At 37.7% G+C, this 17,098-nt stretch overlaps 1 protein-coding gene across 1 annotated transcript in view; it reads left to right on the forward strand.

Moving 5' to 3' along the window:
• The first annotated feature begins 1,311 nt into the window (after nucleotides 1-1,311).
• The window catches only part of calm1b (calmodulin 1b), a 22,414-nt gene continuing 6,627 nt past the window's right edge, over nucleotides 1,312-17,098 (forward strand). The window contains exons 1-3 of the mRNA XM_052095981.1: nucleotides 1,312-1,445; nucleotides 7,451-7,481; nucleotides 7,577-7,720. Of these exons, the coding sequence (XP_051951941.1) occupies nucleotides 1,443-1,445; nucleotides 7,451-7,481; nucleotides 7,577-7,720 (178 nt within the window). The 5' untranslated portion in view covers nucleotides 1,312-1,442. The remainder of the gene's footprint in view (nucleotides 1,446-7,450; nucleotides 7,482-7,576; nucleotides 7,721-17,098) is intronic.

The raw sequence follows: 17,098 nt of genomic DNA on the forward strand, positions 1-17,098 counted from the left end.
ACTCTCAAACCTGGTACACCTCTGTTAAACTGGATAATGGGGGCTTCTGTTATTTTAAAACAGTCTGTCATATCCAGATGTGCAGAACACGAATATAACTTTTACCAGAGAGAAAGTATAAAGTGTATGACCTACAACAGCTCTTCTCAAGATAAGCAATAAATTAAATCAATAGTTCTGCTGGGGTCAAAAACTCTTACATTTAAAAACCTATATGATTGGGATACAATGCACACGCTTGTTTTTCCATTAATACAATGCAACAGGCCTTTCTAAAGGCGTTCAGTGCTGGTATATAGGTTATTTGTTCACAGTTTGTACATTAGCCAATAGAAAGTGTGGGACACAACTTGGCCATAACTTCCCTTCGGAGTCCTGCAGTGTGGTACAAGATGAGTAAACGTAGCCAAAAAAATTGTCTCAAAAGCAAAACATATTTCTATTAAGTATTATTATAACCACTTTGATTGGATTTCCGTCAAATACCACTGTCTGGTGCATTGCAGGTCTAGGGCGGCCAATAATGCCCCCCTTTGCATTGTGTATAATGTTGCAGGTCCGCCTCGACCAATCAGGTGCTCTGTATCAAAACGACGCGGCAAGTTCTTAAGCGGAGGGAAATCCTCGCGTATCCTTCCGCTGAGAGAAACTAGCACCACACATATCAGCTACCGAAAGTGATTGTACATAAAAAAACCGGCGGAACCGCCGGAGCTTGTTTTTATTTATTACAATGCAGAATTCCTTTATTAATTAGTATATCTATCTATCTATCTATCTATCTATCTATCTATCTATCTATCTATCTATCTATCTATCTATCTATCTATCTATCTATCTATCTATATATGCTTGTTCTTTATTTTTACTTACCACATAATTATATATTCTATAACATGCCCACCGCACACAAATTGCTGTAGGTGCCAAATCTCTTTATATTAGAAAAACGTCCTACACAATCCTAGAATTACATTCTCATAGACTTCCACTTGACAATTTGGTCAGCTTTGACAACAAATTAGAAAACGAGCAGTTGATTTCAGTCAGAAGGGTGAAAGGGAATTAGTAGATAGTTATCAACGTCTTCAAACAGGGAACAGCACTGATTAACTGATTAATATTAGGCACTATTTGGGTTAATCCAACATCCCGACGCTCAAGTATTTCAACTGGAGAACATGAACTGTATGTGCTGCGCCGGAGTGGAAACAGTGCGTACTTCGGCCTGAGTGCGCTGTAAAGGCGCGTGTCATTGGCTGAGAGGGAAAGGCGGGGCGTTCTGCTCGCACCGAGTCAGGAAGTGAGTGGCGGATGAATACACGCCCAGCTCTCGCCGAGGACAGCGCCAGAGCCGCACCAGTGGACTCGCATCCAGCCCCGGAGAGAGAGACCAGTGTTTAGTGTAGTCTGGAGATTACCACCCTCTGTTCCCTACAAACATGGTACGTAATCTTTTATGTCATATATTGCGTTATAACTATTTCATGCAGTACGCTCTGAAGACAGTTTGCCTCTATTACTGACTGTTTACCCAGATAAACCTAGTTTACTTAGAAATAGCCTTTTTAATAAAAGCATTAGATTGATGCTTGCAACTTCCAGAGATCATGTACTGTAGGAAAAAGCATTTTAAACAATCTTCATAGCTTTATTTTATTTAATTTCTGGTATTTTAATTCAAGCGCAGGAACAGCCAGAATTGAGCCTGAATCCACTACTGCGCAATTCTTACATCCTTTTATCTTACATGTACATCAAAAGATGTGGAATAACCAGGGGCGTAGATTACAGTGGGGGATGGGGGAGGTAACCCCCCCCCCCCAACAATCAAAATAAGCAAGTAAAACCCCCCCAATATTTATACCATGATCAATGGAAACAGGTAAATTCTTCACACTGTAACCCCCCAATGTTCAAGCCAAATCTACGCCCTTTGGAATAACTTATTTTTTGCCTCTGGAATAAATGCAATCCATTATTTTCCTAATTATAAAAGTTTTATTTACACCGATATGACTTCATATTGAATAGCTGTATGTGTGACAGTTTAACCCGTGGCCTGTCAGGGATTGGGGGTAGAGGGTCAGTTGGTCGGGATGTTTATGCTGGTGTTTGTGAAATATGCTGGTTGGGACATGTTGAATATTTTGGTAGATGGTTGTCTCAGATGAGGATGTGGCTCCACCGATGTCTGTTGCATCATTCATCTCCCTTTATACACCCTTTAAAGTCTGGATTTCAAATGCAGGCCCAGTATTTCACATCTAAAGCCTCTTTACAGACATTTAAAAGCCTCCTCGCCAACATGTAGTTGTATTTTAACCACACCGCAATGTTGCATTAATTAAAGGGTGTAAGACTTAGTGTAATGGCAACGCAGTTTCCTGTATTTTCTCTGTAGTCATTGTATCTTATGCAAATTAAAGGTTTGTCGTGGTGAAATGTCTGTCATCAGGCTTTTGTTTGCCTGATGTGTTGTTTGGCTTTTCATAAATGATTTAATTGTGGTGCGTTCTTGTGGACCCGAAGGTGTTGGGAGGTTTTTTTAATGTGTAGGAAAAAAATCGCAAATGATATCTCTTTATTATGTCACTTGTTTCACCTAGACAGCAATAAAATAAAATGGAGAGCAAATGGAGACGTTTACCGAAAGGAATATTCCAGGTTCAATACAAGTTAAGCTTGGTCTGCAGCATTTGTGGCATAATGTTGATTACCATAAAAATTTATTTTGACTTGTCCCTCCTTTCTTTTTAAAAAAAAAATGCAAAAATCAGAGTTTCAGTGAGGCACTTACAATGGTTGTGAATGGGGCCAGTCCGTAAATGTTAAAATACTCACTGTTAAAAAAGTATAGCCACAAGATGTAAACAACGTTTATGGTATCATGATTTCAGTGTGATAAAATCGCTCACAAACCTTTTCTATGTAAAGTTATATCCAATTATATGACTTTGTTGCCATGATGACGAAATGGCGTAAACCCTACCATGACAATAAATACATTTAAACAACTTAACAGCTTAATTAATTCACTAGTTTAAACACAATAATTAATTTAAGTGCTTTTATTTTTATTATTATAAGCCTCACATTTCTGCCTTTAAACCTTCCAAAAATTGGCCCCATTCACTTCCATTGTAAGTGCCTCACTGTAACCAAAATTTGTATATATATATAAGAAAAGGAGGGCTGTGAAATAATAATTTGTATTATTATTAAAATTTTTTTTTGGTAATCAGCTAGAGGTCGACAGAGAGTGATTTTGCCGATACATTAACTAAGATGGTGGAAAAAGATGATAACTAAGAATACAAATTTGGCGAATTCTTTTATTCGACTAACCGCAAGTTTTAACCGGTTGTTATCGGTAAACCAATAAGCAATGAATCAAACCAAAGTGACCAAACAGGCATGACAAAGCTCTATACTGTCTGAAACAAAAAAGGCAGATGTGCATATAGCAATAGTTATTACATCAAAATTTTAGTGAACAGGATCGCTTGCAAGCCAAATTAACGTACGATGTGATAAGTTGAACAGTTAACCGATAAGAATAAAAACAATCTTGGCCTACCCACAAATTATGCTGCTGGGCAATTCTAATAGTTTTTGTTTAGAAAAATCAACATATGTTTACGTGGGCAGGGGTCAGTATGGTACGCAGCTGGTTGATGGTAAGCGCGGTGACTGAAACACGTTCCGAAAGCACTGACGTCCTGCTGCGCATCACACTCACATCTCCTCTGCAACTAGGGCTGTAAACATATGCTCTTAGATGTCGACGCTTGCAGATATTTGCTTATTAAATAGTACCGGATTGTACTTGTGCTACTACTAAACTACTATTTGCATCAGAACATATCGTCTTCAAGGACGAAATGGTCCCACAGCGCGCTGCCCGCTTCATATTTCCATGTCTGTCAGATTGAGAGGAAGACAGTGGTTTACTTGTTAACAGCCCCCACATGTGTACATAACATGCCCTACGTGATTATCCCATCAAATTACCTCCATTTTTGTATTAGTCGAACAAATTGTTAATGCTGGTCAATGGGTTAACCAGTTAACCCTTTACATCCCTAATGATTAATCTGCCTATAGTTTTTTTTTTTTAAATCGATTTATAGAAGAATAAAAATATTCTTAGTGAGCTTTCACACTTGGTTCGATTGCTTGGACCGAACCAGAGTTTGTTTTCTTCCATTTGCACAGATTTTTGCTGATAACCGTTAGTTCCAAAAAAGCAACTATTGGGACCGTTTAATCTGTAAATCCTTATACTGCAAATGCTGTGATTGAGCCTAACTTGTGTGGAACCCAAAATGTTATTTTAAGACTCATGCTAAAAGACTAGTAACCTAACATGTTTTACTACTTGAGTTTCAGAAGTGATTTCAACAATGCTTGGATTTGTCAAGCCTCCAAAGTTGTTTTGATCTTCACTGCATCTCTGTATTGGCCCTGTATATGTTCTAAAAGGGTGGAACAGCATCTTGTAGGAGACAGCTGTGCTGTGTGTACTTATAATGAAATGAACTCTGAAACTCATGTTTTATCTGTTGGGACTCCTGAGGATTATAATGTGTATACTGACCTACATTCATTTGCCTGGAAATTGTTTTAATGAGCATTTGAACAACGCTTTAGATAAAAACATCTCACACCAGACAGGTGACAGTTGTGTCACAGTGCACAAATTAGAACAGACAGTGTTCAGTGGTATACTTTCTGTGCATTATAGAGTTGCAGAGACTGTGAATCTAATAATTTTGGCATACGGGTGCATTATATATGATATATAATAGGGGTTTATGATCAGGGGTTCAATTGATTACATTTTAGTTTGCAAGTGAAATGTTCTCCCAAATGTTCTCTTTAAAGTTAATGCTTTATCAAATATTAGATCAACAAAACCAACCTCCTTACCCTAAAACTAAATGAGAGTTTCATATATGCAGATGTGAGATAAAATACGCAATTGCTGAAGAAACCGCCTCATTTTGTGGTGCTTGACACTTTTGGCTCACGTGTCGATACTTTGCTTTCACTATCAAAGTTTAAACTTTTTTGGAGTTTGGTGCGGTCCTTAGCACATGCATCAGAGCGCTTCACCCGCTCTTTCAGGACAGGAGCTGGTTGACCTCCTCGGTGTGGCTCAGTGATGCTCGGACATGCAGTTCAACTGCATTACACACAAATGTGCTGTAGGATTTATACAGTTTATTTGCTTAAAATTCCCTTATTTGGTCATTAGAATGTGATTGGAATTTGAATGCCCACTAATCGCATTTGCCTCAAATAACCAAGAACTCAATAATTATTATTAAACAATAATTATTGCGACACGCCTAGACGTATTGAGCAAACAACGATGTAAACACACATGAACTAGACGTCTGGGTGATGTTCATGTGCTAACATAGCACTTACAATGGATATGAATGGGGTGCATTTTTGGATGGTTTATAACCAGAAATGTGAAGCTTATCATTTTGTAAAAGCACTTGCATTCTTCTGTTAAAACTCATGTGTTGTTTGAGCTGTAAAGTTGTTTAAATCGTAATTTTACTGTCACTAGGATTTTAGATTTTGTTGACATTACATCGTCATGGCAACAAAGTTGTAAAATTGGCTATAACTTTGCTCAGAAAAGGTTAGTAAGCAATTGTATCACACTAAAGTCATGTTATGTCTTCTGGGTAACTGTTGAAACAGTGAATATTTTAACAAAACAAAATTCCCCCGTTCACTTCCATTGTAAGTGCCTTACTGTAACCCAGATTTTTGCCGAAATTCATTTTGTGGTATTCTGTGTAAAAGTGAGAGAAAAGTGTTTAGATATCATAACATAGAATTGTGTGAGGAACAAGTTGAAAGAAAATATTTATGAAATAATTTGCCTGTTTACTGGTGATTTGTGTGTAAGGAAATAATAATTGTTGCAGCACATCTAGTGTTTATTTCACCAGGAATCTGCCGCGATATAGACAACAAGCCACGCAAAAGTGTAGCCTAGGTATAGTCATTTGGAAAATGTATGAAAAAATTAAAAGTGCATTAAAGTCACCACAATATTGACAATGTTGCTTAATTTTATATCTCCAGCAAACTCATTGCAAAGATATAATAAATATTCAGTGTATATTCAACAAGCGTGCATGCAATAGAAAAGCTCTAAATGTAGTGAACTCATCTGCATGTCCTGTGGTTATACCATGCGAGTATGGCTGCTCAATGCACAAATGATGTTGAATAATTAGAAAGCATGTAAGAAGGAAAAGCTGTGTCTGTCTTTGGCCCATTAACGCCTCTCCTTCCCTTCATAATGTGGATTAATTTTTTTCCTAGCAGCTCTCATCCACTTTAGCAAGCTCTTGAGACTCCTGTAGTACTCACTGTAAAGCTCAGCCCTGGACCCCGCCAATCAGCATGCTGTAATCTGATGCCAGCAGACAGCACTTACATGCTGTCTGTGTACTAAAGTGTTGTTGTTTGAATGTAACAGTCTAACAGCACTCTGCTAAAAATTCTGTGAAAAAGTCTTTGGGGGGAAAAAACGTATTGTGGGATGTCTATTTTGAGACTTTTCACACTGGGATTTCTTGTTCTACAATTTGTCTAGTTAATAGTGCTAGCTAAGGCTCATACTTAAGCCCTAGGTACTTCCAATTTGACATTCAGCGTCTGCATACAGTCGAACTGTACAGTATTACTGTGCGTTCATACACAGGTGGTTGGTGCATTTGCACCGTGACTGATATGAGACATCTGAATTTCTCTAAAGATCCTTTATATTCCTTCAGACTCGAGTTATACAAATGCAGGTATCTTCAGACCTCCTCATGCTCTTGACTGGCATATCCTCTGTTGTTGTTTTTACCATCATCTACTGATGTTTAGGTGCGAGCACTTCTTCGTAACATCAACTGCTTAAATGTGAGTGTTGCCACCTTGTGGACCCACTAATTAGTGCAAATAACTCCAGATGTACGCGTATCCTGCGCAATCAAAGACACGTGGTTAGTCAAATAGGGCTGTGCGTGTCAGTGCTCGAGCACTGATGGCGAGATTTGCATCATGCGTCCTGTCATACCGAAGTATACTTTGGGCTTTAGGATTAGGCATGTTAACTAACCCCTAACCCTAAGCATTTAACTTAAGCGTCCTTCATAGTTTGTGCAAATGATATAAATAATATTATTACTTTTATAAGTAATCAGACATGCACAGAAAAAAAATGTTAATCTTCAGAAATCAGAAATTCAGAAATCATCTTTAGAAATTGTTCAAATCTACTGCAAGCGTCGATGTACCAGTTTTTGTGTAATTGTGTATTATTGTGAATGATTGGCCAAGCAGTGCACTAAACATACAACAGAACATTATTTTTGACCACTTTCACTTACTAACCGACATTTCTCGCTTTTTTGTCTTTGAATTGTAGGCTGATCAGTTAACAGAGGAGCAGATCGCAGGTGAGAGATGATGCTTATAGGCCTGGTGTAATGGATTTAATTTGAGTGTTTTGATTTGTATATTAAATATAGGTACCGGCCTTTTTCCATTTCAGAGTTCAAGGAGGCATTCTCCTTATTTGACAAGGATGGTGACGGTACCATCACGACCAAAGAGCTGGGCACAGTCATGCGGTCGCTGGGTCAGAACCCCACAGAGGCAGAGCTGCAGGACATGATCAACGAGGTGGATGCTGATGGTAAGTGGATTTTAAAAAGTTACAAGATTAACATGACCTGTTTGTTTTGAAAATTGTCTTGAAAGTGAACAGAATGGAGCGCTACAGTGCCCACCCACTTTTTCAGCCATCTTGGTTCTGGAAGCATTTTTTTCCATTGGGATTTCATAGAATTATTCTTAAGAGTTCTAAGCCATGAATCAAATCAACCCAAGTAATGTAGGTATAGATGCAGACCAGAGGTCTCCAAATGGGGCCAGAATCTCCAAAAGATGGTGGTGTTTCTCCAAAAAGGGGGGATTGTTCCAACTCTAAAAGGGGGGGCGTCGCTTTCACACACAAGTAAGGTTAGAGAAAGGGTTTGGTTATGGGCTTTGTGCATCTTTGCTGGCAGTTTGGAGCTCCCGCCCCTTTTTGGAGCTCTGCCTGCAGCTACAACCTTCTCAATCAACCAGCTCTGAGGTGAATTACAACATTACAAACTTTGATTTGAAGCAAAAAAAATTATTGGAAATTCAGACAAAAAGATAAAGGTACAAAACTGTGTATTTAACGTCTTTAATGAGACTTAAATCCCATGAAGCATTGCGAAGGATGTAATCAAATTAAAAACAACAGAAATGTATAAAACTATTGATATAAAATTGATTATAGAAGAATGGTGTGCTTTGGCCCGTTGTTTATAAGGTGACTGGAATTGTTCTTGTCAGGCAACAGAGGCCCTAACCCCGATCCCTTCGCTAATTCTAACCATATAGAGCCTGTAAGCTGCCAGGAACATTTCGGGGCATCTTTCTTCCACTGCCTGGGCTTTGTTGGCCGTTATTCTCTGATTGGTGGATCTTTCTCTGCTTGACCATGGGTGGTGTAGTTCTTCATCAGAAATACCGCTTTTAAACAACATTTTTTGAAAACAAAGGTGAAATAACATGCACTGATTGCTGACATGACCAGAAGCATATACCATTGATTAACAACCTCAGAGCTTATGGTAGATCTGACTTTACAATCTATAAGTTATTGTTAATAAACAATTCACCTATGGAAAAAATTTATGGGATTTTTAATTCCGGAACCAGACTTATGCACTCTATTGCAAAAAGTTTTGTTCCCAAACACTCCTGCCAGCTACCATTGGTCAACAAAACAGATTCAACCAGACAGTGTGCAGTTTCTGCTCTACTAGTGGAACCAATTGTGAAAATACTGATTGTTTCCAAATAGATTTACCCAACCCTCCCCCTGAAATTCTCTTCACTTATTATTTTAACATAAAAAAATTACACACTTTTCCTTTAATTTAAAGAGGTTTGAGAATAGATGGTTTCAGTTTTGTTATGCGCCTGTCTTTTGAGTTAGAGAGGATCATCTGTAAGAGCATTTAATCTTGTCCACTCATGGCTGTGACAATTTCGTCCAATAGAGTAACGGTCCTCTCGCTCAGCACTCTGTCTCTCCAAAGAGTGACACCAGGAATTGCTATAATCAGCCTCCTGTCAAAGAACTGCTCGCCACAAGCTAAGGTGATGTGGGATTGGGAGGAAGTGAGAGTTTTGACGGCATCAGTTTCAGAGCCATTCTGTCGGTCTTCATTGATCAGCGAATCGATAGGCCTATGGGATGCAGCCTGTCTCTCTCCCGCTGATGTGATCTAGGTCAGACGGCAATAATGTGAGTAGTAGAAGATAAAAGTAATTGCATAATCATCTCTTTGCGCTCGTCATACATCTCGTTCCCACACACTCATTGCTGGGAAACTGGGGAAGAGCTTATTTTGAGAATCGACACTGGAAGCGACCTGGAAATGGCTAATTTCAGCACAATTGTGTGCTGTTAAGTAGTCGTTCTAGTAATGAATTGAGTACTGCTATGTTTGCCCCCAGCTTCTGTACCTTTGAAAGGCTGTGCTGATATGACTTGATACTTATCTTCCATATTTACCTGCCATGCTTGGAATGTGGCTGATTGTACACATCTTCATTGTCAGTACCTGAAAATATATGTGTGTGCATCTCCTTGGCAGTGTTAATCTCGTCACCTCAGATTAGGTTTTTTGGGATTTGATAAAGACAAGACAAAAAAGATGCATCATGACGATAATTAAACAATTGTAATAAAACATACTGTTGGTGAAAATATGACAAGATATTAAACAAGCACTAACAATGTTTTAAGTGAAAATAAATCAAGAAATAATTTAACCAATTAATTTGTTTCACTCAGCGGTTCTGCCCTGCTTAAAGAGCAGGGGCTGTATGGATAAAACTTCTCAGAAATGCTCTTAAGAATAGTCTTAAACTTTGACTTAAGTTTCAAAAATTCTTAGCAAAGAGCAGAACTTGTCTTAGAGTAGGAGCTTTTTATAAAGTTGCTAAAAGCAATTTTCAGCAAAGTCTATGACTGATACTTAAGTGCTGTGAAATAAGGACTACAGTGATGTCGATCCAAAATAGCCACTTAAACACTAAATCAGCCAGTAAGTGAGCCTGCAATGATAATACAGGATGTCCCAGCTGCTATGACACCATTCATTCATTCATTTATGATTTAACCTCTTATACTCTGCAGGATTTATTGGCTGAAATTTTTCACACTCAAATTTAAAAGCTCCCTGTTCACACATACAGTGAACTATTTTTATACAAATTGTCTCATTTTACAGATATCCCCTATATTTTAAGAAATGATTGCAATGGGGCCTGGGTAGCTCAGCAAGTAAAGACGCTGACTACCACACCTGGAGTCGCAAGTTCGAATCCAGGGCGTGCCAAGTGTCTCCAGTCAGACCAATTGGCCTGGTTGCTAGGGTGGGTAGAGTCACGTTGGGTTAACCTCATCGTGGTCTCTATAATGTGGTTCTCGGTGGGGTGCGTGGTGAGTTGTGCGTGGATACCGCGGAGAATAGCGGGAGCCTCCACACGCGCTAAGTCTCAACAAGCCAGGTGATAAGATGCACAGCTTGATGTTCTCAGACGCAGACGCAACTGAGATTCGTCCTCTGCCACCCGGATTGAGGCGAGTCACTACGCCACCATGAGAACCTAGAGCGCATTGGGAATTGGGCCTTCCAAATTGGGGAGAAAAGTGGAGAAATTATTGCAATAATAAATAACATTGTAGATGGTTACAATTTTATGATAAACAGAATTTATTTAGAAAACAAAATCATTTTTTGTTTTTGTCATTTAAAGTTTAAAAGCTTGTCATTTCATTTCTGTGTCCTCTATTTTCAAGCAAAAAGCCTTAGATTATTCCACTGGATAGTAGCAAGCTCTAGAAATAATTTTTCCTCTATCCCCTTCCATCACATTATAGTGATCTGAAATGTAGGTGGTGTTCTAACGCATTTTAGCCCTCACCCAAATACAACAAGTATTTATTTGAAGTGCTGAGAGCTTTTACACTATTTTGTTGAATATCCTGGCTTCTGAGTTGTCTAGTCCAATCTAGGTGTCATTGGAAAGCAGAGAATCCCAGTTTTTCAATGATGTGTAACATTTAATCTTCTATAGAGTAGATGGGAAGCTACAGGTGAAACTCGAAAAATTAGAATATCGTGCAAAAGTTCATTAATTTCAGTAATTCAACTTAAAAGGTGAAACTAATATATTATATAGACTCATTACAAGCAAAGTAAGATATTTCAAGCCTTTATTTGATATAATTTTGATGATTATGGCTTACAGCTTATGAAAACCCCAAATTCAGAATCTCAGAAAATTAGAATATTGTGAAAAGGTTCAGTATTGTAGGCTCAAAGTGTCACACTCTAAACACCTGCAAAGGGTTCCTGAGCCTTTAAATGGTCTCTCAGTCCGGTTCAGTTGAATTCACAATCATGGGGAAGACTGCTGACCTGACAGTTGTGCAGAAAACCATCATTGACACCCTCCACAAGGAGGGAAAGCCTCAAAAGGTAATTGCAAAAGAAGTTGGATGTTCTCAAAGTGCTGTATCAAAGAACATTAATAGAAAGTTAAGTGGAAGGGAAAAGTGTGGAAGAAAAAGGTGCACAAGCAGCAGGGATGACCGTAGCCTGGAGAGGATTGTCAGGAAAAGGCCATTCAAATGTGTGGGGAGCTTCACAAGGAGTGGACTGAGGCTGGAGTTACTGCATCAAGAGCCACCACACACAGACGGGTCCTGGACATGGGCTTCAAATGTCAAACGTCTTACCTGGGCTAAAGAAAAAAAGAACTGGTCTGTTGCTCAGTGGTCCAAAGTCCTCTTTTCTGATGAGAGCAAATTTTGCATCTCATTTGGAAACCAAGGTCCCAGAGTCTGGAGGAAGAATGGAGAGGCACACAATCCAAGATGCTTGAAGTCCAGTGTGAAGTTTCCACAGTCTGTGTTGGTTTGGGGAGCCATGTCATTGGCTGGTGTTGGTCCACTGTGCTTTATTAAGTCCAGAGTCAACGCAGCCGTCTACCGGGACATTTTAGAGCACTTCATGCTTCCTTCAGCAGACAAGCTTTATGGAGATGCTGACTTCATTTTCCAGCAGGACTTGGCATCTGCCCACACTGCCAAAAGTACCAAAACCTGGTTCAATGACCATGATATTACTGTGCTTGATTGGCCAGCAAACTCGCATGAACTGAACCCCATAGAGAATCTGTGGGGCATTGCCAAGAGAAAGATGAGAGACATGAGACCAAACAATGCAGAAGAGCTGAAGGCCGCTATTGAAGCATCTTGGTCTTCCATAACACCTAAGCAGTGCCACAGGCTGATAGCATCCATGCCACGCCGCATTGAGGCAGTAATTAATGCAAAAGGGGCCCAAACCAAGTACTGAGTACATATGCATGATTATACTTTTCAGAGGGCCGACATTTCTGTATTTAAAATCCTTTTTTTTTTTATTGATTTCATGTAATATTCTAATTTTCTGAGATTCTGAATTTGGGGTTTTCATAAGCTGTAAGCCATAATCATCAAAATTATATCAAATAAAGGCTTGAAATATCTTACTTTGCTTGTAATGAGTCTATATAATATATTAGTTTCACCTTTTAAGTTGAATTACTGAAATTAATGAACTTTTGCACGATATTCTAATTTTTCGAGTTTCACCTGTATTTTGCTTTGGATTTGTTTCTCAAACTTTTCTATTTTGTTCTAAAAAAATTTGACACAACATTGGAATATTCACCCAAGCAAGCTAAAAAATAAGTAAACAGCTTATTTTAAAGCTAACATCCCAAGGTAAGATTTGATATAATGTTTGATGCTATTTGGGGCTTACAGATTAGTGGTCAGCACAGAAAAGAGACATTTGCATTTTATGCCTTACCGAAATAAAGACTCACTTTTTTGATAATGATCTGTGGTGTTATGGCAACAAAATAAACTGTACAGTCACCTACCTGAGAATGAGAGCTTTCATTTGATATACAGTACATTTGCTTTTCATGACAATTTAAATCACAAAATGTAATGATAAAAAAACTGTTGTAATCCTATTACAGCTACATGTAAGATTTCCATTAAACACGTTTCAATTTAGTTGTAAATTTGACAATCAACAATATTTTATCATAGCACTCCATTTGGTTGAGCGGCATCGGCTTTCACTCTATGAAGTAAGCCTATTTTAGTTTCGTTTTTTGGCCTATTTGAAGGAATAATGACTAGCTCGCTAGTTTTTTTTTTTTCAAAATGGAAATGAAACTTGCATGACTTGCATGACTTTATAATATTTACATATAAGAATATATCAGTAAAATGCAATGAGCTGAGTTTAAATGTCTCTCAAGCACATTAAATGCAGAAGGAAACTGTGACACCCCACACAATGAGCTTATTAAACATTTTATATAGTGTTTGGGCTCTTTTCAGATGCAGCTCTGTACCATTTTTCAAATAGATGTTTTCCCCATAGAAACATGTTTTCACTATTTTAAAGTGACTGGCAGAGGATGCAGATTTGTATAATTTGAGTTATATTTGAGATTTGATTCATTAGTTGTTGTAGCCCTCTAAAAGTTTAGGCATGTAGCCCATCTCATTTTTCAAATGCTTAATTCACAATAATGAGTTTCAGTGTATTCTTTAAATGAAACAAGTGTGCTGCAACTAAAGAATTGTATTGATGGATTTCATTTCGCTCAACTACAAAACACATTTGCTCAAATTACACTATCATAAGTCCAACACATTGTTTCTTTGTTATGGAGTGTGTTGTCTCCGTGGAACACAGGCAACTATGTTAGGAGACCTATCCAGCACTCAAACAATTTAGGAGCTGAGAACTAGTCTTAACACTTATGAACCTTTATGAATCACACATATTCTAGTAAGTCTAGGAATAAGTGTAACATTTGTTCATTCTTAGAATTTTGACCCACTTAAGACTTTATGCATACAGCCCCTAAACATTGTAAGTGTTACTGCTTTGCTAGCATGTTAATTACAGTTTGTATTTTATTTAAAGGAATGTTCCAGGTTCAATACAAGTTAAGATCAATTGACAGAATTTGTGGCATAATGTAGATTACCTCAAAAAATCATATTAACCTGCATGTTGTTGTTTACATATTGTGGCTATATTTTTGAAACCTTACTTTTGGCCCCATTCACTGGAACCCAGATTTTTTTTCTTTTTTCTTTTTAAAGAAAAGGAGGAACGAGTCAAAATAAACATTTCTGGTAATCAACATAATGCCACAAATGCTGTCGTTTGAGCTTATCTCGTGTTGAACTTGGAATATTCCTAGTTGAAGAATCCTTTCTTTGTTTGAGACAATTATTAAGGTTTTAATAAACATAAATTAATATTTGTCGGTGTGTTTAACATTTTTCTTTAAGATTGGTCCGTTACAGTTTGGCATATTATCATGAATACTCCCAGCCTGTCTTTCTATAATACTCAACAGACCATTAAATCACCATATGCTCCAGCCCAGAGGATCATGGCTTTTAAACCGAAGTCAAACAATAGTTCCTTTTAGATTGGCTAATCCTAGACCACTGACTCCGCACATCCAGTCTGTAATCCAGCCTGGTCTTTATTACTGCACGCTTGACCCGTTTTAGACCTCAGTGGATGTTAAACTCTTTAAACTTTCATATGATCAACTGCGGCTTGTCTGTCCAGCTGTAGGGATCTAGCCAAGTCTCCTCTTTTATTATTCATCTCTCTTCCTCGAGGACTATCATCCCCAGCTAATCCACAGCGAGTCACATGACTCTTGATCTCTCTCTAAGTGAATCCCCACCTCCCTGTACACTTATCCGTTTTATGGCTCAAATGGTAAACTGTGAGTGACCACAGTGTTCCAGGCACCACTGCACTTTGCATTATGGATGCACATAGAGCTTCCTAGGCTAATTAACCTGTGGTGAGGTTCGGATAGCATCACCCAAAATAGAAAGCTATTTAATTACACCTAAATTTAATTACAATTATTTTGTCACAGATCTCAGGAATACTTGATTCTGATTGGTCAATCGCAGCATTATCATTTGTTCTAATTAGTCAAATGTGGAAAATATTTTTCTATAATGACTCCTAAACTTTATATCTGTATGACCAGTGTCCTACACTGTGCTAGTTTTAAGATGGTCTCAAAAGGACTATAGAGTGATACGAGATGGTCTCTTTCTTTTCTCATTATATCATAATTTCATGTCAATTTGTTTACTTTTTTGGTAAGTAGCTATGTATAAAGGGGATAATAGTTATATATGATGTATCATTTAAATTGTAAAATATTGATTATTCCAATGGATGGCAGTCATCTATGGAATGATATTCCGGACATTATTCAAAAGGAATTGCAAATTGTATTTGCAATTGCGTTTTCAATTTGTGGACGCATAAAATGTGACATAATCCAAACGCAATTGCAAATCGCGCATTACCGTTTGCATTTTAATTTAAGCGAACGCACAGTGACTGCCAAATTTCAAATGAAAAAGCAAAGTCCGTTTGCAACTGTGTTTCCCATATCTTACGAGTTTTGGCCCTGTCATATTTAAATAGCAATTTCAATTACCACGTCTGCTTTTTCACTTTCTCAGCGTCGCGTATGTAGCCAGCCAAAACTCAAATGGAATACTAATTCCCTTAGTATTTCCATTTCCGATGCCTTACACAGAAACCTGTTAATCAGGGTCAAGGGTGGGATTATGCTATGGGGCGTGTTTGTCTTGGGAAGTGACATCACTCACAGTCTATCAGGATCAATAATTAGCACTGCACTTTATTCATCTATAATCTCACACTGGACTGTCAACATATTCTCCTCAATATACTACTTCATAGATATATATATATTTCATATACTCCTACTTATTGTATTGTATATTGTGTGTATTGTTTACTGTACATTGTATATAATTATTGTGTTGTGTAAGTATATGTACATTTGATATGTAAATTGTGTTGTGTATGTATGTTGTTTACTGTAATTGGTATATGTCTCGTCACTGTCATGACTGCTATGTTGCTCGGAACTGCACACAAGAATTTCACCTACTGTTGCACTTGTGTACATGGTAGTGTGACAATAAAGTGATTTGATTTGATTGATTTGATAAACCGGCGTCTGTTCAGGGCATCACCTCTTGACCGTCGACTGTGAGTGACGTCACTTCCCAAGAAAAACACGCCCCATAGCATAATCCCACCCTTGACCCTGATTGACAGGTTTCTGTGTAAGGCATCGGAAATGGAAATACTAAGGGAATTAGTATTCCATTTGAGTATTAGAAAATCAGTTATTTTGAATTCTTATAATAAAGGCGGCTTAAATTTCATTGATTTTGATTCTCTTAACAATACCTTAAAAATTAATTGGCTTAAACGTTTCCTTCACAATCAATCTTCTATTTGGAGTATAATCCCAAGATATAGTTTTTCTCAATTAGGAGGTATACATTTTCTATTAATGTGCAATTATTCAATTAGTAAACTTCCTGTCAAACTTTCCAATTATCATCAGCAGATGCTTATGGCTTGGAAACTTATTTACAAGCATAATTTCTCACCACACAATTTTTTAATTTGGAACAACTGTAATATACTTCATAAGAGGAAATCTTTATTTCTTGAAAACTGGTTCAATAATGGGGTGATATTAGTAAACCAGCTATTTGATAGTGAAGGTAATTTATTTAATTATTCGATTTTGTTTCAGGATACCAATTCCCAGTATCTAGTAAAGAATTTAATATAGTTTTCAAGGCCATCTCTTTGGAAATCTGTATGCTGTTTAGAAACAATAATAGTGCTACAGTGACTTCTGTTTCTCCCTAGCCCTGAATCTACTGTGGTTGGTTCTATTTGTTTTTCAATACATAAATCTAATTATAAAATTAGGTCATTATTTTTGGACCCTGTTACTTCAATTCCTTCCTCCATTTCTTATTGGAATAACCTTTTTGATGATATTA

Source organism: Xyrauchen texanus, chromosome 28 (assembly GCF_025860055.1).
Source record: "Xyrauchen texanus isolate HMW12.3.18 chromosome 28, RBS_HiC_50CHRs, whole genome shotgun sequence".
Classification (NCBI taxonomy): domain Eukaryota; kingdom Metazoa; phylum Chordata; class Actinopteri; order Cypriniformes; family Catostomidae; genus Xyrauchen; species Xyrauchen texanus.